Source organism: Cygnus olor, chromosome 1 (genome assembly GCF_009769625.2).
Source record: "Cygnus olor isolate bCygOlo1 chromosome 1, bCygOlo1.pri.v2, whole genome shotgun sequence".
In the NCBI taxonomy this organism is placed as follows: domain Eukaryota; kingdom Metazoa; phylum Chordata; class Aves; order Anseriformes; family Anatidae; genus Cygnus; species Cygnus olor.
This window is the reverse complement of record NC_049169.1, coordinates 166332191-166356147: the sequence shown is the minus strand read 5'-3', so window position 1 is coordinate 166356147 and position 23957 is coordinate 166332191. Positions and strand designations below refer to the sequence as shown.

Here is a 23957-nt window from a genome sequence, read left to right as displayed (position 1 = left end):
TCACTAAAGGGTTTTTCTCTTCATCTGAGGTAGGTGTAACTTTGCAACAGCTTTTCAGGAGGGAAAAAGGTGGTGTTTTTGTTTTTGCTTTACTGAATCTCAAGAAAGAAACTTCATCAGTTTCTATTACCGTTGTCTAATTTTCAGGTGATTTGTAGCTCAATGCAACTTCAGTGCAAAACTAAGGCTACTTCTTAAGCTGGGTTTATGTATAGAAATCTTGCCAGGAAACACCAAAAGGAATAGGAAAACAATTGGTTAGGGAAACAATTGATTAGCTGTTCTGAATAAATCTTGTGAATTTTATTAATTTCTTTTAATGTGATATGTAAGAGGCACTGCATGAGAAGGTTACTCTTGAGTTCTGTACTTGTCTGGGCAAGAATCAAGTGGAGGATCTCTGTCTGCTGACTGACAGTAGAAGCCTAGTGAGACCAATTACTTCCTAGAGAATTCAAGGCAGGTTGTGTTCCGAAGAGTCGCTGAACAGTGTTACAGATTAAATGGTGACTCTACCTACCACTTGAGAGTGCCTTCTCTCTTCTGCCTAATTTTGCAGGTAGCCATAGAGATCTTCTGAAAAAAATGAGGAACAAATTGATGTTTTGTTAGAAATTCTTTTATTTTCTCTTTTATAGCAATCTGAAGGTTTTGTTCAGCTGTTTCTTCATCGATGTTTTAGCATTGTAAGGGGATATCAAAATGCAGGTTTGTTCTCATCATGCAACAATGGCCAAGAAAGTATTGTCATGTACATGGAGATGTATGAAGGCATCAAGGGCTGAAGTGTAGCAGCAATAGTGTTTTTTCATTAATTTTATACTAAGTAAATCTTAAAAGGAATAAAAATAGTACCACTTTAGACTAAAATACCACTTCAGGTGTGTTTACACAGTATATATTCCAGGGGAGGGAGGAGTTGGAGGGGTAGGAACTTCTAGATTTTTCTTAAAGTAGTAATCCATAAAGTCTGTCATCACTGTAGAAGGTACATATAACCTGTTACTTTGAGAGAGAGGATAGTTTTGTGTTTTTTTCCCCCTTAAAACAAAGTATAGGACAGGCATTTACACCTTATCCTCAATGGTGTTCATGTTCAGCAAGTGGTCAAATAGAGAGAACTGTGCCTGAAGAGCTTTTTTCCCTATGAGTTTTCAGGTGCTAAACTACCTGCTTCCTGTGGGTGACTCAGATATCTCCCTTAAGTAACCTTTTTGTGCTTTTATGACTCAGGAGGCATGAATTCTGTTTGAAATGTGTACAGGATGTTTTTACGTCTTTGGGGACACGTTTCTCATAAGTTATTAATTTCTTATTCTTTTAACTTGGCATGTGACATCCTTGTGAGCTTAAACTGCAAAATTATTGAAGTTGATAAAAGTGCCTTTTGCTATTGTATATGGAATTGGACCACTCAGCACCAGTGACATTATGCTCTGTGGTTGTTCTCTGACGACATTAATATCAAATGGATGTGGAGACCAGTTACAGCTATCTGTAGCAATGCTGTTTTAAACAAAGGTGAAAAAGAAGGATGCATAGCCTTCCTTGCCCTTGGTCCTGGCCTGGAACGTTACTTTGTGACAATCGTAGTTCAGCCCCAGAACTATCAGTTTCGCCTTTTCTTTATTGAGCAGTAATCACTCTGTTGCCTTTAAACCCTTCACTTCCATTTCTTAGAGTATTGTAGCCAGCATGATGATGGGTTTGTACCAACAATCATATTTAGTATGTATTATTTCTGATTTAGTACTATCAGTATTATTCAGTGCAATTACTATTCAATAGCTAACTGTTATATAGATACACAGGAATATTAAGGGGCACTTTACGCCATTTCAGGTGCCAACTACCAAAAATAAATAATGAAAAATTCATAAAATTGAAATTTTATTAAAGTCTTTTTTGACTGTAGAGCTTCACCAACTTAAACATGATTATAATTTTTTTTCAGTCAAAAGTCAAAATAGAGTCAAAAGGAAAAAATCAGTATGTGTATGTTGGTTAAATATTTATCTAGAAGTTCACGTTAGTGTTCTTTTTAATGCCTTTTATAGCTGACAACCATACAACAATCCCTAAACCTGTTGCAAAAAGATAAAGATTATCTTAATCGCCAGAACATGGAGCTTAGTGTTCGCTGTGCACATGAAGAAGATCGTCTTGAAAGACTTCAGGTTCAGTTAGAGGATGCCAAAAAAGCTAGAGAAGAAATGTATGAAAAATATGTTGCATCCAGGTAAGTTAGTGTGTCTTCACTTCTCTCAAGTAGTCATTATTTAACTTTTACCTTGTTTCTTGCACAAATCCTGTTTAAAAATAAAAATTCTTAGCTTCCAGAAAACTAGCCTATATTTGTATAACTAGAAATAGAATGCTACTCGTGCTTTTAATGTGTATTTATACTTGAGGAAAATTTTCTTAAAACTTTGATATAAGACTACAGCATTGAAGGTTTCAGTATTGAAAGCTTACGGCAACAATGCACTTCTCTGTATATAGAGATTAATAAGGTAAGTGTAATTAATTGCAAAAAAGAGAAATTATTCTAAGTGTGTGTTTCACCTCTTTCATTGTCAAATGACCTTTATTAAAAACAGGAATGTTTGAAAAGATAATCTAAACCATTTTTATAGAATAAAATATATTTAATTTTCACAAATGTTTAAAATAGGACATAGTTTGTTTCATATCAGCTCTCAGTCTTTCATATCTCAGGTCTGAATACAGATATTCTAACATTAGCCTTGAGGAACAAATTGACCATTGTATGCTAGTCAATGTGGTAAATAGTGTCAAATTTTATGCTATTTGTATTGATATTGGCATATGTACAGGATGTCAAATAGGAAATACTACATTATTTACCAATATGTCTTGCTACATATGTAGTACTATACTATAAAACTTCAGACCACATTTAGATTTTTCTTATTCAAATTTCAAGGTTATCCAGTTCATGGATCATCTACATTTCCCTACATCTAGATGACAAAAATACTATTTCAAAATTTACCCCAAAATGATATCAGGTATTTGCCTATATGTAATTCATTAATGAACATACAGCCTTTTTTTTGGTTAGCAGGGTCCTTAGCAAAACAGCTGTGGGTTGGATGAATCTCCTCTTGAGCTTTGAGTACGAAGCCAATTCAGTTTTCCTTCCTTTTATTTGAATCAGCAAGATGCAAACAGCATCTATAAATCTTGTGTCCTTTCATAACTAAAATGAAGTGTCCTAAATATGACTCTCCCATAATACAACTAAAAGACAAATTGTTATCTAAATGGAAATATAAGAGCACTCTACTGAAATTACCAGCTATGGGGTTCCAGTCCGTATTGCTTATCAGAAGTCTGTCTAATATAAGTATTACTCCTTTTGCTACAGTTGCTTCAGCAGCAGCTCAGTGTTCATTAAAAGGTGCTTGGCAAATCTGCCAAGCTATTTACTTAGACTATTTCCTTTAAACAAGTGGTATCACTTGTTTATTTTAGTTAGCATAAAAATAAGCGTCACTTTTAACTGTCTTCTGGTGACATCACTGGGGGTGTTCAGGGCTCTTCCAGAATCTTCTAAAATTTTCAGTGAACCTTCCGGACTTTTAACAGTCTTGGTACTGGAGAGGAAGTATAATTTCTGCAACTGTAGCAATGATAAGTAGTTATGGTAATAGCAAGTAGTAACGATAATAGCAAATGGTTGCCATCTGAGTACAAAGAAAATGATAATGCTAGTTGATTGTGTAAGAATTGTGTCCTGATCTTCAGCATTTGTTTCCTTTCTATGTATTGAGCTATGTAACATGTACAGAACAGGAAAAAAAAAATCTAATGTACATTTCAGTACAGTGTGCTTTTTGGGTCATTAACTTCTGTATTGTATCAAAGATCTTCACAAAATACCTTGCTATAGAGTGGTGCACTTGAGTAAGGAAGGGAGAAATATTTACTTTGAAGAGCCACCTCAAATTCAGTGTCTTAATAAAAAAACAAGCATGAAAACCTGAACAACATACATTCTGTAATATGTAAATAATGTAATGCTTTTGTTTAATTCAGAGGAAGTTTTTGGCCAGTTCAGGTACTGACTTCTAAAATGTACAAGCTATTCCACAACTGGAAATCCAAAGGATCTAAAACCTTTTATGGCTGTAAATGCATATTTCTTCATATATGTGCTTTTATTTCCAGACCTGTAATGGCTACCAGTGGCTTCGTTGTGGATTGATTATTCTTGAACGGTAGCTAAGTGTCAGTATTACTCTGAAATGAGATGATTTATCCTGGAATCTTCTGATACCTGCTACTTAAAAATATATATATTTATTTTAGTTAATTTATTTGTGACATTGACAGGATAAATAAGTAAATCTTTTCATTTCACAAATTTCAACAGCATGTAATCTTCAGTGTTTCTTACAATGTTTTACTCCCAGGATGAGGTGTAAATAGCACACAACAAAATCTTGCAGTATGGCAGTATTGTAGTTATTAAGTTTACTGACCCTTACCCTTATGAAGAAGCTATAAAATGTTGGGAAGTAACTAACTAAAAATCCTTTTAAGTGGTTAATTAATATAAACACTTATGTAGAGGGTGACAAAGGATTTCTGCATGAATGTTAAACATGATGTTGCATGATGAATCAGTGCCAAATGCATCAAACTTTACATATTGTAAAGTTTGTAGAAAGCTCATGTTCCTGGTAAAATTTTCAGTAAATTTGCAAAGCAACATTGCTTAGAAGACATACTAGCCTAAGTGGCAGAAAAATGAGTAAGAATCGAAATAAACTGTAAAATGTACTGCTGCACCTGAAGCTTTGATATTTTGGCCATGCAATTCATTTTAAATTCCTGTGTCATTTGTGTGTTTATTTATAGGGACCACTATAAAACAGAATATGAAAAGAGACTTCATGAGGAGTTGGAACAATTAAGACTGAAAACAAATCAAGAAATAGAACAACTTCGAAGCACTTCAAGAGAGATGTATGAACGTGAAAACAGGTAGATAAGATGTGGCAATAAGCTAATTAAAACAGAAACTTGCAAGTACTATTTTGTGTTGAGGTACAATATTAGTTGACTGGCTTTATGAGAGATGAACAAAATGAGAGAAATTAAGTTCAATTGTAAAATTAATGAAAATCTTATAAAAGCTAACAAGAAACAATTTTGTTCAGTAGAGATAACCATGTTAAATTTATTATGAAATGACTGACATTAACAATGTTAATGAAAAGAAATATTAAAACTCATCTTGTAGATAAACATTAGTGGTTTGAAGTTTGTTCAGATGTACAGAGTTAGTTAATTCATACAAAATGTGTTGATTTACCTGTCATGCTGTATGGACAGTCTTGAAACTGCCAGGAAACTAGAAAGGAAGGTACTGATGCAGAAAGCAAAGCAGAAAAAAAATGAGAGAAACCAGTAAGGCTTTGATACACTTCTAAAATCAATCTGTTTGAGACTTAGAGCATTATCATTCACAAAAGCATTCATTTCTTGTAAATTATAAAATCCTCTTTTGAAGGAGATACTAGTCCTGCAAAGACCTGTGGACTGAATTCTGTATTTTGTGTTGTCTTGTTAAATTCCATGGAATTATGTGTGGTGTTAGGCATATATGTAAGTCTTTAGGGATCCCTTTAGGGTCTTGGACTTTTGGTGCTATATTTATTTTTGAGCTTGTTTTATCGCCACTTGTACCCCTTTAAAACAGGAGGAGCACTAAACAATTCACTATAAACTCATTGTGTCTTGTGTGGAGAAGAAAATAACTATAATAAAAAGATATTTGTGGCATTAGCATCTGTTCTTCTAATAGGTAGCTTTGTTACTGCTCTGAAGAGTGAAAAAACATGACTCCTGCTGTCTGTCTTCCAGGCAACTGAAAGTTTCTAATTAAATATATTGCATCACTCTGTAGTTTTGCAAGCGTGAGTAAAATGTGTATATATACGCGCACATACATACACACCACTTCCTCTGTTCAAATCTATATTGAGTTGCAAAGAATTATTAGACTGTTGGTTGAGCTTTGACATTGGTCTGTGTATCAGTGAAAAAAAAACATTGAAGGAAATCTTGTTTGCGTCTGGAACCAATTTACGCAACTTTTTTCCTCACTTTGAAATAATTACTTTTGAAGTGTAAATCGCTTATATTTGACTTCATATTTTACAAGGAAAAGGATTTCTAGTGCATGCTCTTTTTATAAAATAATCTTTAAAAAAAAATTTCACCAAAAGATGGTGCTTTCCCCTCAGTATGGAAGCCCAAATTAGGAGCAAAACAGTTTGAAGTGAAGTAATGTGATGTGATAAGATGCTGATTGACTGTGACTGAAAATAAAACTAAGATGATGGTTTTATCTTAAAGCTCAAAGCATAGAAAGGTATTAAAACTAAGCTAATCTAATATTTAACTCTTTTCCTTCTTACTTTGAGAAGTCTGGCGAGACTGATGTTTTCCTTGAATTTATTGGTGGTTGTTTTACCCTTGGATGAGTCAGTCAAAGAAGCTAAAATAAGGGGTGGGGTGGGATCCAAAAAAAGTGTGATAGAAACCAGAAGGAAACACCAACAATATGCAAAACCTATATGACTTACTATGCAATTAGTTGCATGTGGAAGTAGGATTTCTGTGCCTGGCTAATCTTTTCGTTCTTTATCATAAAAGTTGTAAGTTGCCTCAGCTAGAAAGACACCATTCCCCTACTTTTTAGTGAAGTACCCAGTAAAATTGTTGGAATGTACTGAATTCCTACAAAAAAAAAAAAAAGAAATTTATAGTTCTCGTATTCCAAATTGTTTATGGATTTCTATGTATAACTAGGTTGTCTGATGATTGTTTTTAGAATTTCAAAACTGGAAATTTTTATTTTTGTTGCTATGTATGAATGTAATGTGAAGTGTAATGGATAGGCATATAGACAGACAGCCCTCTATTGCTCTATCAGATAGGCATATAGACAGACAGCCCTCTATTGCTCTATCAGAATTGAAGTAGGTAGTATTAGAGTTGAGATCAGTCAGTAGTAATCCATGAAACAAAAGTCTTTTTCCTAACAGAATATTGACAGAATACTTCTGTTTCCTTCAGAAATTTGAGAGAAGCAAGAGATAATGCTGTTGCTGAAAAAGAAAGAGCAGTTATTGCTGAAAAGGATGCTTTAAGAAAATATGACCAACTCTTAGACCAGTAAGTATCTTTTAAAAATGCATATAAATAAATCTAAAGGTGTAAGTATTAGGGAAGAGGAATGACTGGTTTGTCTTTCTGCTTATGGAGAATAATTTCAATCACAAAAATTTTGTTTAAATGAAGTTACAGATTTAATTTTAGTAGTAACTTTTTTTCCATTACCAGTGCAGTAACAATGTGAATGCTTGATTCACCTCCTACAATCCTGTAAAGACATGCAACCTTAATTAGGCCTCTTGCAGAAAGAAAAGGTATATTTCATACTGTGTTGTAGCAGTGCTTAAACTCTGAACCTCTTCTTTTTCTTTAGTTGAAAGTAGAAAACATCTTTTATGATGACTTTAATAATTTCTCTAAAAATGTGGATAGAGAGCAGTAGTCATAAACTGTTATGCTTGCTACATGCTTCGTTTCTTACTGTTCCCTTTCCTCCCTCTTTCCTAGTCAGCATATAAAATACAGGGTCTATACAAACTCACAGTGCAGTTCACGTTGGTGTAGGGGAACTATAACTGATTCTCTGCTGGTTTGCTGTCTACCTTCTTGCTCTGCAGCACCTTGTATTTGCTTTTTGTAAATTTAGAATATCAGCTATTATTAGTATTAGTAAATTATGGCGTATTTAAGAACTATTGACCATAATCAAAACTGTTCAGGGTATGTTTGTCATATGGCCTTAATTTTGGGGCTTGTTTAATTGTTTAGTACATATCTTTTTTCCAAAAAGAAAAGGTCAGTGCACTAACCAAGTGTACCACCCTGTCATCTACTCAAAGGAAGTATTTATGTGAACTTTTTTTTGCTTGGAGTTGTTTTTAATTGCACATAGTAATCACATGAAGTGTTAATTTAAATAATTTGTGTTTGTGCTTAAAGCCTTTATGTTTTGCATAAAAAACTCCTGCATTGCAGTGGCAATACTAGTGAAGAAATAGCGCTGCCCCAACATTAACCACAAAGGACTGAAAAAATGTCAGCACTATCTAATGGTGTGAAACATGAGGTATAGTTCTAGAGTAAACAGGGTGGATTAGGGGACATGACATTCATGCTCATCTTCAGGGGTTTGACTTCAGGTTGTTTCTAGTTTGGGCTGAAAGCATTATAGGTGTTCTTAGATTCTAAAAAAAGAATTCATTTAGCAAACTTTGAGATGACAGCTCCAGCAGAAAAATCAAAGTATAGAAATCAAAGCTGGTTGACTGGGCACAACCAGGAAACTTGGCTCAAAACTTCTCTTGAACCAAACTAAAATGCTAGTAAAAGTCAACTGTGTGTTTCTGATGAGACTCGCAGCTTTCACTGAGTTATAACTCACCATGACTTGAGGAACTCATATCTAACTAGAAGCTCTTCTGAAAAACAGGTCTAGCTTATGATAATTTGAATATGTAAGCTTTCTTGTTTTTAATGGAAGTACCAACTTTATAATTCTTAGTATATTTTCAAATTTAAAAGCCATGTAGAAAATATTTTTCTATTCTGCTGTACTCCCATTTATATGATGTCACCTTTTTCCTACTGTTGCCTTTTTGAGAAGATACCCTGTAATCAGAAACATAAGAAACAATTTTGAAGGTTTTTTAGAAATAAGGGGAAAAATAAGAAAACTAGTAATATGCTATTTACCATCATCTTCATAAATACTCATGCCTCCGTCCTACTGTAACTTTTTTTTTATTCATAAGTTCTCCAATTAGGTAAAACTCTTCTTTCTTCCCTTTAAATAAGTTGATGAGTACTGGTGTTGGAGCTCAAGGAAGTAGGTTATTCCTCAGATGACTATGCTTTTTAAAGAAGAAAATTCTGTTTGAGACCGTGAAAAAGACATACTTCTTTAAAAAGTAGGTCTCCCTTTAAAACTGCATCCCTGCTAACTACAGTACAGGTGTCAAGACTGTGGCTTTTTACATATTCCAAACTATCTACCCTAATGAATTGCAAAGTAGCAAATTGGCACGATGAGATGGAATAAATAACTTAAGACCCCAAAGTCTGAGGTTACTGTGGACTGAAATATGATGGTTTTGTGGATCAAAAAAAATCTAATATAACCAGAATCCCCAACAATAAAAAAAGGGGCACTTACATTGTCCAATTCTATATTTAAGTGATTATAACAGCTAGTTCTGCTTTATTGAAAACAAGGTGACTCATCGTAGTTACCACTGGTATCATAATCTGTATAAACAAACATGTTTGAAAGCTTCAGAAGTATGTGGAATGTTGACTGGCCTGAATTCTGGTTAAATAAAGCCCCTGGCAAATCTTGTGATCAGAAGTGTAACTAATAGCCAATTTTCTAGTCAAGTGCAGTTATTTTCATTCTGCTTACTGATGTCTGTGATACCTTTTTGTAAATAGCCAGTTATGAATGCCAATAAAATGCTGAAGTGATAGTATTTGTGGAAGTGTTACATTGATAAACAATCAGTTGTTTTGACCTCAAAGTAGATCACTGTGATGTCAGGATGTAATTTTTGTTGCTCTCCGTGCTAATATACAGATGCGAATTCTGTGTGAGAATGCGTGTTTCATTTACATGTGACAATGAAAGAACAGGTTTGATATTTTGGCTTAAACTGTGGCCAATGTTACATGTTCTAGAAAATTGACCAAATGGAGACATTTTCACTTGCCTCAAACTGCTCGTAGTGTGACTGAGAAATTTTCAAATTTTAAAGCTATGTTAACTCAATTGAAAGTCTCAGGGTTGAATGAGGAAAGCAACTCTAATAGTTCTATCTTCTACTAGACAGCTAAGTGTAGATGCTAAATATGTTGTAACTCTTCCTTCTTTTGAATATTTCTCAAGCGTTATTTTGAAAATACTGACTGTTATCCTCGTAGTAGTCCTTGGCAGAGAGAGGGGAGGAACGTAACTGAAAAACAGAACAAGAACAGCCTTGCTTCCTATTGCTTTTTCCTACTAGTTAAATTTTCTAGTTTCATATAAGATTAGAGGTCAAAATAAAATGGCTCCCATGGCAGGGTGTTCAAAGTGGAATCCAAAATCTAATATGGGGTAAACTCATGCAAGAGTGTTTCACCTCAGGGTATATTAAAACAGCTGCCTCTTGCCTTTGATTATTTACTTCCTTTAAAACTAAAGGAGTGTAATTTTTTTTCTAGAACTGTACAGCTTAGCTTTATCTGTGGAAACTGTCCAAAACAAAAAAAAAAAATCAGAATTACTGGGAATACAAGGAAAATCCCTAGATGGTGTGATTTTTTTTTAATTTTTATTTTTTAGAAGATCTTATTTTTCTTAGTGACCAAACAAGAAAATTTGTGTTCTGCTATGGGAAGTTCATTGCTGCTAATGTGATGTACTACTCAAGGTGATTTTCTATTTTTGAAATGATAAAATGAGATGTGTAGAAAAATGGAGAAATTAATAAATACGCAGTAAAAAGAACACTAAGAAAACTTTGTAATGGCAATAGTGTTCCTTCAACCTTGCAGTAGGCACTATTTAAAAAAAAAACACAAACTTTTATGAAAGCTAATGGAGGGCTTAAATTACTGCCTCTGTCTATGAGGAAGATATTTTTATGTATGTATGTGTGGCTTATTTTTTTAGTGTATTTAAATATGCAAAGATGTTGAAAGGGCATTTTAATATGATGTTTTTACAGTTGGGTTGAGCAAAGTCAGGATGATGACTACAAAAAATAGTTTAGTCTTAGGTTTGTTGTATAAAGACTTTGAAAGATTTTGGCTTATTATGTAAACATTTCTGGATTTATTTATATAGCTCGTCCATTAAAACTATTAGTTAAGTAATGAATAATCTGTTAAGGGAAGAAAACACCTCTAGGAGTATCTTTAGTGTTTCTATTTAGAAGTGGCTTAATCAAATAAAGAGTGCAATGGAATAAAAAATTAGGTAGTTGTAAGTAGAAAAGAAAAAAAAAAAAGTAAAGAGTTCTCTGTATGGTGGTGTTTACCTACATAATGCTTTCCAGTCAGGTGCAGGGCATGTATACGTTTTGAAGACTTAGTCTGCCTTTGAATCTTCAATATTTGAATCTTTTTCCCCCTTTTGTCTTTGTTCTTTGTAAAGATAGTTCTTTTAGAATTCATTTGGAGGTGAGATTAATGCTATCTGGCTTTAGTCATCTGTCTTAAACTTTGTAGGTGATCAGGAGAGGTAATCAATCCTGTTTATAAAATGGGTATTTAAGTGAAATGAGGATCCCTATACATTTTGTGTTAATTTTAAACAAGCCTGGAGACGACTATTTTAGATGATAAAATCATTGGATAAATTTACTGAGTAAATAAATGTTTCTTTTCATTTAGTGTCTCTGAGTATGCAGGAATGTCGTGATTAAATTAGCATTTGTTATATTATACATTCATTTTTAATAGTAAAAGGGGTAAATAATCACTTTTCATGTTTCTAACATGTTTTAATAATCTGGATGTTGATGACTGCAATCACAGGAGTCTAATCTTAAAATGATTAAGTCAATGTAGTTTACTGTTCATGTTTAAATAAGAACCTATTATCTCTTCAAAAATGTTTGTATAAAATATTTTAAACAATTAGTTAAAAATAACAACCTTCAGGCCTAAATATTTCTTTGCCAAAGCTGCCATAACCCAATATAAAAACTACTGCCATAACCTCTTACTCCCTAGACATAACCGCTGCTTTTATATATGAAGTACTTTATAATCCTGTGCATTGAAGAGCTATGTAGATCTTGAAAATTATTACTGCTTAAAATTTTCAGTTTCAATTAACATCAGTATTTTCTAAAATACTTGTGTTGTAATAACCATTTGTTGTTGCTCTGATAATCTGTGACTTCTGTAGCATGATGTGTATATCTTGATAACATCAAAGATTTGTATCAGAATAAAGCTGAGCCATTTCCTGTCATTGTTAGACCTAGTCTAGATTTCAACCATAGTCAATGTAACTACTACACACTTTCCATTAAAAACTGCCTTCATCTCATTCTCCTGATGAGAAAGATAATTACAGGGTGCAGCTAAAGGGTAAGATGGAGATGTCATGGAAATTGCTGAAATACACCTTCTTGGAAGCTCAGAATCAATGCAAAGAAAGCAGTGAAAGAAGGAGTGGTAGCATGATAAAGAAGCAAAGAAAAAGTCGGTTTCCTGGGAGACTAGGTCTGGTTTGTTTTCAGACTGGAGAAGTAGCACTGAAATCTGTAATAAAAGGAATTCTGTGCATCCGTGATTTCTGCTGAAATGGCTATTTTTTTTCCTTTCTGAGGATACATTTCAGTAGGCTTTACATCGTAATGGATGATTTTAAGCTGCTAAGTGACGTGACTCTCTTTCTATAATGTTTCTGTGTTTAAAAAAAAAAAAAAAAAAAAAAACTGACATACCTCAAAGCTTACTTCAGATTCCACTGTAAGTGGAAAGCATTTTAATAAACAAAAGGAGAAAACTTAATTAGCTGATTTGATCAAATACACAAGTTGTAGCATTGGGAAGACTGCACACTTGCTAGGGCATGCCTAGCAATCTTTGCTTGTTCACTAATAGGCATCTCAACATTTTGCATTCTTAGCTAAGGTAGCATCCTTCCAGGATCAATGGTTTAAGCCCATAAGCAGTCACTGTAGCTGTCTTGAATGATAAGCACTAGGTAGAGAATTGCCAGGTTAAGACTCACAGGAGCTACAAATTAGGTTGATAGCTGGCATTTGTGAGTTTTGTTACATCTAGAACAGTCTTGTATGTTTGTTCTCTTACTCTGCATGAAATGTTCAACGACTATATTTATAGCTCTAGAAATCTTTCAACTGAAGTTCCATTTGACACAGCTCTTAAGAAATAATTCTCACAAGATATTAAGGATGGCTTGGGAAGGTTGTAATACCAACATATCCTCATATTGTTTCCCCAGACTACAATTGTATAAAGGTTTTCCTTCAAGTATGCATTCTTGTTTTACCTATTCAATCCTTGCTAGACCTAATCTTAAAACATTAAGATTAATAAAAGCAAAATGTTAAAATTCTGTGATGGCTATTATGCTGAGTACCTAAGAAACTATTTACTCTTTCAGGTGTTTACATTTTTTGATAGCCTGGGAAGACTGAAGGTGTATCAATGTCCTTTTAGAACAACTTCAAAAGCGGTTGTAAGATCCCTCAAGAGGCATTCTATATGAGGGTGCTGCTGCTTAGTCATCTTATACATCTTGAATGATAGGGATGAAAATTCCACTGCAAGCCATGATTTTCATATGATTGCTAGTATCCCTCATTTACACACACATTTTTGCGATTCACAGTGTACAGCTTGTTAATGATGAGCACTGGCAATCAGCAAATAGTGTCTCTTCACAACTTCACCAAATGATGTTTCAGGTGCTAAAAGTTTACATGGGCTCAAAGGAAGACTGAAAAAGCTACTTAAGTAGAAACCACATACAGCTCAGCTCATTTCTAGCTAATTCTTGAGCTAGAAATAGTTGGATGCTAGTGGGAGAACTTAGGGAGAGATACAAAGTACACAAACATCTTTCTTGGTCTTCTCAAAATACGCACTTCTGGCTCTGGTTGGAGACAGGATTACCAGGCTCCATGGACCTTTCTTCTGATATGCTTACAGCTGTGTGATGTTGAACAGAAGTTGTAAAATACTGCTTTCTTACTGTTCGCTTTATGTGCTTTGTGTCCCTTTGAAAAGTCTAGACTGTATGTAATGACAAGATATAAATGAAAGAATTTTTCTGACGATGATTTTAATGTGTTGGGTTATTTTTTTGATTGCTACATATATCAGGTTATATATGCAAATATATTTTTTTTCCTGGAGGTTTCTAACCGTCTGAGCTTGAAGAAAGTTCAGTGTGAAGCCTCTAGCAGCATTAGGCAGCCCAAAAGATTAACACTTCAATGGCAGATGAGAATATAAACTGTTTATAAGGAAACTCCACATTTTTTAGAATATGGAAGAAAAGCAACTCACAAATAACATGACCATATACCTGCAGTGATTATTAGTTGCATGTGTCTACTAAAGCTGTGTATTATAATTCCTGTTCATAAGCTAAATTCTTTAAAGCAGGGATATTGTATTTTCTGTATGGCTATGAATATTTTGATATTCAAATGATGGTTATTTAGATATTATTATATTTCAGCCTACTAAAACTATAGAAGTTCTCTTTTAATAGTATATTGTAAATAAAATAACAGAAAATAGCACATCTGAAAATTCTAACCACTGTACAATAGTGTGGTGATTTTGTGTAGCTTGATATGTAGCTAATACAGATAAGCACAAAAATATGTACCTGTACTTGAATATGTACCGTAAGATTAGTTGTCTCAATTACTATGATTTTCAGACAGTCATTTAACTATTACAGTTTTCTAATATTTGAGCAAATGACTGGGAATATGAAGATTTTGTTGTATAATCTGTCTTTTTTTCATTGCCTTGATATTCTACAGCTTTTTTTTTTTTTTAAGTATTTGTCTTCACTGTTACTCAAAATTTTGACAGTATGTTTGTAAAATCTGATATTGTGGCCATCCTGTCTTCTAGTGTTCCATTGCTGGGTGTCATGTTATATAAAATGCAAGTATTACGGGATAAGGAAACTTCAAACAGATCTGCAGATCTAGAAGCTATAAAGCAAAAAGGCATAAACTTTGAAACCTAAGTTATGAACATAAGGTCCTCTGTGGTTTTTTTTCCTGTATGTGTATTTCCATATAACATCCAAAGCATTTTGACAAAACCCTAAGTAAAGTTCAGGGTGAACTAGGCGGTTAACGCTATAGACTTCTTCAGTCCTGGTGTCTCAGTAACCATAAAGGTTCTAGCATCAGTGGGTGATTACCTTCTAGAATTATCATAGAATCATAGAATATCCCGAGTTGGAAGGGACCCATAAGGATCATAAAGTCCAACTCCTGGCACCACACAGGTCTGCCCAAAAGTTTAGATGATGTGACTAAGTGCACAGTCCAATCTCTTCTTAAATTACCTTCTGAATCTGTGACTATGTTATGGATATCATCTGGAAAAAGATATGATGCTGTGCTCTTGTCTGGACAACTAATTGTTCAAGTGCAGTTTGCCTAAAGAGGTGCTTATGTGGTCTAAGAAGGGAAGCTTTGCAGTTTTACAGGTGACATAGTAAACTTACGGGAGACTCCCTGAAGTGTTGGACATGAAGACTAGCATTTATTAGAGCTTTGGGCTGAATTTTGGGTGGAGCTTGTCTTTGCAGAATCAAATTAAAACCATTGATAAAATGTCAGGTATAAATGGGAAGCTGAAGTCGTCTGCTCTCAGCTGGTTCCTTACTTGCATGGTGGTGATACCTGTTACCTCTAAGTAGCTCTCATGAAATAGGAAAACAATAGCATGTTGTTCTGTAATTGAGGTTAGCTAGTCTGTTTGACAGATATTCTGTAAATGAAGAACCATCATGCTGTGTTCATGAACACTACCAAAACAGCGCGTATCAGTGAGCCAAGGTACTTTCAGACCATAAGCTGCAGGGAGCTGTTTGCCTTTGACATTAATTCTTCCAGTATTGAATATGCCTAATTGACATTAATCATACTGAGGTCTTCACAAATGAGAGGGGCAGTGAGGTATTTACACATAGTGCTCACAACTGATGAAACCACTGTTTGAGTTCTTGGCATCCTGTTTGCTGTTTCCTCTCTTCATGAGATTGACTTGTCCAGTGCCTGAACAGGAGAGAACAGGAAAACCAGGGCTGAAGGACTGACTTCCCTTTTGTATGATCTTGTATCTAGGTGTTTCCTCAAGAATGTATCCCAGTTTTTGTCAGGTTTGGCGCAGAGTTGTTTACATTCAGGGACACCAGTAAATTGTTTTGAAGCTATATGCCATCGGCACTGAAGTACTGCATCACATTTTGGGTATTGGGAAGGCATGTCCTTTAGGCCATGCTCCATTTCCTCAGTGGAAAGCTCTTTAGATATTTTCTAGAGCTGTTTGTGTTTCTAGCTAAATGATCTAAAGGCATAATATTGTCTGCTTATGTGACTCTGGGTAATTCTGTAAGAATATTCTATGAAACCACAGAACTGAGTGTGCACTTAATGCTTAATATGCATAGTTAACCAGAGTTCAAGAGCTTGCTAAAAAAATACCTTGATCCTGGATAGCTGCAGGGTCCTTATGTGACACATTAGCAGCATTTTTAGCAAATATTGTGCAGCTATAGTGGCACGTAGATGTGACATGATGCTTGAATCCTGGGGAAACCAAAAGGGTAGTACTTCTTTGAGGTATTTATGATATTAGCAAGTGTACAAGTGTTAAGTGTTTTTTTTATAGTAAAAAAACAAAAATGTTACTTTTGCAAGACCTTATTGGGATGGGAATATTTATTCTGAGTGGGCCTCTGAGAGCAGCATTACATAAAAGTGGATAGGTTTTAAAAAAAAAAAAAAAAAAAAAGGAAAGTGGCGAAGTCTATTTGCATATCTTTTCTAATATTTAAATTATATGGTCAAAATGATGCAACTTATAGCTGGTATTGTAACAAATACTACTGCATATATACGTACATAATGTAGTTTAAGCTTTGATGTGAAACTTTGCCATCTGGAATTGTTTTCTGATTGTTTCATGGAAGGTGTCCATTGCCACAGATAAACAGATACAAAAGTGCAGTGATTCATCTGATTCATTCCTTCTGAAATTTTGCTTAATGTTTGTTGTATTTTCTTTGAGATATTAACCTTTTCCTTCCCAGGAATATAATCTAGATCATAAGCTTCAAGATGGTTCAGAAAGTTTCATCTTTCCATTTCACCTTGGATGCATTATACCGGGAACATCAGAACTGGCTGTGGGTTGTAGAGAGAGGAAGAATTTTTCCCATTCAAATCCATGTGGGAAAGGGAGAAAGTTTTTTTTGTGTGTGTGTGTGTGCAAAATGGTTGTGTAAGTAGGTGAGTTAAAAGTGGTAGTTCTCTTCTCTTCATGGTCACTAACTTCAGGCATTTAACTGACTCTCAGATCCCCAACTATACTCAATTGAGACTGTTTTTCTTCACAGTAGAGGATAAATGGAGTGTGACCAATCTAAATCTTGCATCTCTTTGAGGTGAAGCACAGATTGATACATTAATTTTAAGATTTTTACATCTAAAACTGTGTGATGGAATATTGTCTTGCTTCTGTTATATGTTCATTGAGGACATTTTTTTGTTCTTACATGTGGTGTACTTTATAAGCTAGTGGGACTGGGTTTTCAGGTTTTAGTTCTTTCCCTTATGACACACTGTTTCCATTCACAGGTTGTGAATTCTGGGTTTGATTTCTGTGTTATGGGCATTTTTAAAAGTATTATATACACATTGATGAATGGGGTAAATTTGTCAAGTTTGTTTTCTTGGAGCTGGATGACAGTCTCTATTCAAAGGAAGAAAACACTTTTTAAAGTAGTGGATTTGCTGTAAGGTACTTGCGTTATTAAAACATGCAGACAAACAGAAGGTAGTTGACGTTATAAGTTAGGAAAGAGCTACCTTGTGGTTGTTTGTTTGCCTGCCGATCCTCCTCCTGTATTTTTTATTTAACTTAGTAAAATAATCAGACTTTTTGTCCTTTGTCTCAAATGGTTATCTGTTTATACAAAACTATTAAACAGTTTTAATTTAGCCATTAAAATAAGTAAAAATATTGCAACCTCCTCTATCGTAAAATTGATATCTTTTGGCAAAATTATTTGTGAATTATTTTTAAAGACAGTTTTTACATTTATCTTTGCAAGTCTCTTTTGTAATGCCAGATGTATAAATCTTTTCATAAACTTCAGTTAAAATAAGCATATTTTCCGTCATTATTTTAAAATATAATGTTTACTGGAAGGGAAGTCTACTGAATTCCCACAGATGAAGTGTGAGTGCATTTCTCCCACTTGTAAATGAGTTCTTATTTCCTACAGTACATAATCTGGTACCACAATGAGTCATTTTCAACATGTTTTAGTTTAGCTTCTAAAACATTTTAAAACTTGGCAGATACATGTAAATGAATGTTGCATCCAGTTTTAGAAACGGCTTCCAAATAATATTTTACTAACATGATGACTATGAATAGACCTTTTAGAATGCAGAAGTGTCCTTTGTGATAAGCCTAAAAGCATTTGGCAAGGTTTTTTTTTTTTTTTTTTTTTACCTTTAGCATGTTTCAGTTTAACCATTCCGTAAAATAGGGAGAATACTTTGGTGAAAGATCCTTGAGCTTTACAGGCAGAGCATTGTAAATGGAGTATTTTAACCAGACAAATGATAGATTTCTTTGCAAACTGAACTTTGCAATTTCATGCTGATTTATTTTTCAATTTTACAGTTTTGTTTCAAAACAAATATAGTGCCATCTCTGTTTTAATGACATTGTTTTGTCATATGTCATTCCACACTTTAATCTGTTCCCTGATGTGTAACCTTGACAATTCAAATAATAGAAAAGAACTCAAGATTAAATAGTTCATATAATTAAAAGGGAGTTATGAGTAATGGGGGTGGAATGGGAGGAAAATGGGGGAGGCAGAACAAGCATATTTAGATTAAAAAAAAACACACAACACACTTCCAAATTACCATTGTTCCATTTTTGAGAGAGTTTCTTTCCGTTTATCTGTTACTTAAATAATAATTTTTATTTTAACTTTCCTTTCCTGGCTTCCTGGTATCTGGAAAATTTATTGTAATGGGAGCTTGGCTACTTTGCTCAGATGTTGATGCACTGTGTTTAGACACAGTTACGTTTCTGCAATCTGGATGTGAATACCACCCTAAATTTTCTCCAGTTGTTGGCGGCATTTTTGTTAGTATAATATTCACAGTAGGGATAACTTTGCAAGTCTGTGATTCTCTGTTCCAAATAACCATCTGCTTGTTGTCCACGATGCAACACGATGTTATCAGTAAGTTGTTCTTACTGTAATTGCTACCCTTAAAAATCTCTTTAGCTTTTTATTAGATTTAGGAGGAGATGGAGGAAACATTTAAAACATTTAAAAGTTGGATTACTAAGGCTTTCATCGTATAGATTTCCTGGAATCCTTTTTCCCTTGGTTGTGTGGTGTAACAAAGGAAACCTATTTCAAAACCCTCCTTACCCCCAACCCCAATTGGTCTTAAATATACTTAACTTTTCATCAAGGAGAACATCAAAAAGTGGGGGGAGGAGTTAATTTAGGGGATCAAAAGTCTATTATTTTGTCAGACAAAACATGAGACATTCTTCTCCTTCCATTATGAAGTTGTTATGAAACTTGCAGAAGATTTATGATAGGCAAAAGAAGAGGAAAGGTAATAAATATGAGGGGTGGGGAAAGCCATAACATGAATGAAAAAGAGGTGAGACAGAAGAGCAGTCATGAAAACTTCACTGAGCGGGATTCACCTGAATGTAGAATATGCAGTGCATTTTGCCAGTCTTTCTCTTGGCGGACTGGACTAAGCCAGGCAAAGAGACAACGGTAGCATGAATGGATTAGGTGAGTTGAAGGCAGTGTGTTGGTGGTGGTGGTAGAGTCCATTTCTCTGTTCTGCCCATGTGGCTACTTCTGTGTGGCTAATTCCAGAGGTGGAAATTGTAAATCTTATTGATGTAAAGTTGTATGCATTTTGTTCAGTATAAGCTGAATATCTCCTTCCAGTTCTAACTTTTTCTCCGGATAATTGGCTGATACTTTACCAGAACCCTTGAAAAAAAAAACATATATATATATATATATATATATATATATATATATATATATATATTTGAGATGTCATTTTGGTTCATACCACTGGTTCATAATTCTGTTGCATTTTTTATTTGTTTTGTTTTAATGTAATACTGTTAGACTTTGGATGAATTTGAACATATTTTCTTTTTTTGAGAAAGGTAAGTGTAGCATGGATTTGTGTACAGCTTTTACTGTGGCTGGCAGTGGTTAGACTGTTGTCTGACTTCACATGCCTGCCCTGGGATGAAGTTGTTTCTCTGCATTGACTTATAAATATAAAGGAAGTCTACGTGACTAGCTTGGATGTAGATACCCATGTAGTAAACATCTGAAGCTATGTGAAGTGAGTCCGTCCCACTTGTCTTTTCCGAGTGAATTGAGTTATATACAATCCTTTTTCTCAAATTCATGTTTTTTAGAGGTTTTACTGTTCAACATTGCTTGGGAAGAAGAATGTTAAAACAGAACCTTTAAGCATGTATCAGCTATTGGTCATAAAATTAAATATTTTCATTGTGAAGTATGATAGCTTTTTTAATGAACTCTGCTGTATTCCACGATTAGGAAAGATAGAGTGACAGAAGTTCATTGGCATTATGAAGGTCTGTGGTTGTGATTATACAGAGGATTAGATCTGGTTAATAAAACTACAGGAGGCAGGAAGACAACATGTTCCTTCAAAATTTTCAGTCTCGGACATTTTGCAGTAACTCTTAGAAAGTCCACACTCAAGTGAAGAGGAAGCTTGCATTTCCCCTGTTAGAGAAAAGGGGAGAAAGGACAGAAAACAAATGGACAATACACCATTTTATGAACACCAGTGCTTCTGTATTATAAAATACGTGGAGGTCTCTTTGGGTCTAAATGTGTGACAGCACCATTAAACAAAGTATGCCACAACTGTACTTGAAATTTAGTACATCACTGAGTACAGGGTTTGCACGTACTAATGGTTTTCCAGCAGGTTGTCATAGTGATATCTGGGGGCAGATTTTCCGTGACTAGATTCCATGGAAGTCTTACCAATACCTCCTGTTCTCAAGCACCACCTAACCTCAGAGGCACTTAAAATCAGCCTGCATTCCAAATTGGAGCACATCTAGATAGAGGTCCATGTGCATGCTCGGAAGTCTCCTGGTTTGGAAAGCTAAGTACTTATTTTGATATGAGTAGGGAGGTGCTTGAACTCTGTTCAAGTCCCTGAAGGGTGTTTTTTATTAGATTGTAGCTAACTCATGCAAAAGCATTGAGTTCACTCCCGAATGCTGTTAGAAGTGGAGATAAGTACTACTCTTGCCTCTTCTTTCATGTGCTGTGAGCACTCACCTAGGAAGTTTAAGACCTGGGTCCTTTTCCTTTGTCTCCCTGCTGTTGGTGTTACCTGGACGTTAGGCCAATTTGCCTAGACTTATTGGCAGCAAGTGCTGCTATGAGTTGACCTGTGCATGAGTTAAGCAAAATATCACAAAAGAACAGCTTTTGGGTTTTGTGTTTGGTTGCTTTTTGTTGTTTTATTTGTTGTGAAAGCCAATCAGACAAATCTGCACAAAATCATAAAAATACAATTAAAATACAAGTTTTAGAAAGTTATATTAGCATGTTTTAGCTGTGTTAATTGCCTCTTTGCATTTCTTTTCCCATTGTTAAAAATAAAAGTGGATATCGGTAATAGAGAAGTTACTTGTAAGGTTTATATACGTGACTTAAGAGTGACCCTTCAAGGTCGTTCTTTTGTCATTGCGTGTAACTTTCTTATAAATTAATCTCCATTATTCCTGATGGAAGGTACTTTAATTGTAAGTGTTTAGATGGAGTTTTAATTCCTGTTCTAATGTGTTTTTTCTTTTCTTCTTTTTTTTTTCTGGACTATAATAAGTAGCTTCTAGTGCCAGCATCAGTCCTTAAATTTCTGTTGTTCTGGCATCTTTCCTACTCACTGCCCATTAAAGTCTTCGTCAGATTTGATTTTCCTAAACTGTAGCTTGTCTCATGGGATAGGTTTCTTGTTGTCTTGAACATCTGAGTAGCATTTTGTTTAATCTTGACCTTCCTTCAACACACATAACTGGAAATCTGAAATGTTCCACCTAATTTCCTACTGTATCTTGCACAATAACATACTTTCCCCTGGATGTACCTTAGTGGCTCCTGGAATTGCATGTCTCTTGCATAGCTGGATCATGTTAATAGTTTAGTTAACCTGAGATCATGTAAAGTATCTTCTTGGTCAGTCTTTTCTGTCTTCTAGGTATATGGATTCTGGATGAAAAGAGCCAGCATCTTACATTTTCTAGCCCTGCTCTAAGTCCTGCATTTATATATGCATTCTTACTTGTTTTTATGGTTATGCTGCTAAATGAAGAATCACACTCTGACATATTAGAGAGGCATATTCTGGAAGATGTGCAATGTTTTTGCTTCATGTACTCAACATGAGATACAACTCACCTAAATGTAGGTATACTGAGCATGGGTAGCTAGGTACTGCAGAGGAGTTGCAAATGTGAGATAGTAGGCCGTGGAACCTCAGTAAACACAATCAGTGAGGTTTGGAGAACTATTCAGCTGACCAAATGAAAATTGCTGCTGCAGGGCTCTCTTTAGAAACCTTTGACTGCAGTAACTAATTTTCTCCAGTTATACTGGACCTGCCTTACATGTGGATGGCCTAAGCCTTTCTAAACTTAGATTTACAAAATCACAGAATGGGTGAAGTTCATAGGATCACAGAACAGCCCATGTTGGAAGGGACCTTGAAAGATCATCTGGTGCAGTCTTCTGAGCCTCTTTCAGGCTTTCAGAGAGGCTCCAGTCCCTTTGTTTATGCAGATTTTTCTTGGACTATCTCCATTATGTCCAAGTCTCTCTTGTACTGGTGGGCCCAGAACTGGACCCAGTACTCCAGGTGTGGTCTCACCAGTGCTGAGTAGAGGAGAAGGATCAGTTCCTTCGACCTGCTTGTAAGACTTTGCCTAATGCAGTCCATGAAACCATAAGCCTTCTCAGAAACAAGGGCACACTGCTGACTCACGGCGAACTTGGTGTCCACCAGGACCCCCAGGTCCCTCTCTGCAGGTCTGCTTTCCAGTTGGCCTACTCCCAGCATGTACTGGTGCCTGGGGTTGTTCCTCCTCAGGTGCAGGACTCTGCACTTCTCCTTGTTGAACTGCAGCAGGTTCCTGTCAGACCAATATCTCCAGCTTGCCCAGGTCCCTCTGGATGGCAGTACAACCCTTTGGTATAACAGATATTCCCCTCCTAATCCAACTAGACTGTGCCACTGATTGCCACCCCCTGCACCTGGCCATTCAGTTTTCAGTTCACCTCCCTCTGTTTACATGGCCTCTTCCATCAGCTTCTTTGTGAGGATTTTATGGGAGACAGTGTAAAAAGCCTTTAGTTACCTAAACATAAGCATCCAATGCCATATAAGGTATTCAGACATTCACAAAGATGGCATATATGACAAGAAGACATACAGGATGCATTTACACTTCTGGAGCAACAGTTACAGGCAAGGTGGGATCCCAAAATCATATGGATGCTTGTGGGTGAGTAATTGAGTCAAACCTCTGAATTTTGTCAGGCTGAATCACAACTCTAAGCACATAATGAAGAGGGAGAATTATCCATATAGTCACCTTACCATTGCTTATATAGAGAATAAAAGTATTCTTTACATATTTACTTAAAAATTTCATAGTCAAGCAAGGAGAAAAAACCGCAGCAAGATTTCTCACAATAATTGTGGTAACAGACTTGTAGATGAATGGAAGTACAGGAAGAGGCCATGTTGTATTCAAAAAAGCAATAAAAACTGTCTAATTTTCTTACTAAATCACTTTTTTGTCATTTTCTCTGGGATTGCAGCCATTGTATTGTAGTAGCCAGGAAGATAAACAGCAATAGAGTGTGTGTCACCAAAAATCTTTATTGTTGAGTGTAGACTCTCCTTACTTGAATTCTAAGACATCAGAGAAGGAACAGAAAAGCATTCAGGTGCAGAAAT

The 23957-nt window shown here is 35.1% G+C and overlaps 1 protein-coding gene across 4 annotated transcripts in view; it reads left to right on the top strand.

The window, feature by feature from the left end:
• The window catches only part of PIBF1 (progesterone immunomodulatory binding factor 1), a 125735-nt gene that overhangs the window by 26556 nt on the left and 75222 nt on the right, over positions 1–23957 (top strand). For all 4 annotated transcript variants that reach the window (XM_040540473.1, XM_040540461.1, XM_040540482.1 and 1 more), the window contains exons 8-10: positions 2058–2239; positions 4888–5013; positions 7114–7212. In XM_040540473.1, coding sequence (XP_040396407.1) covers positions 2058–2239; positions 4888–5013; positions 7114–7212 — 407 coding nt within the window. The remainder of the gene's footprint in view (positions 1–2057; positions 2240–4887; positions 5014–7113; positions 7213–23957) is intronic.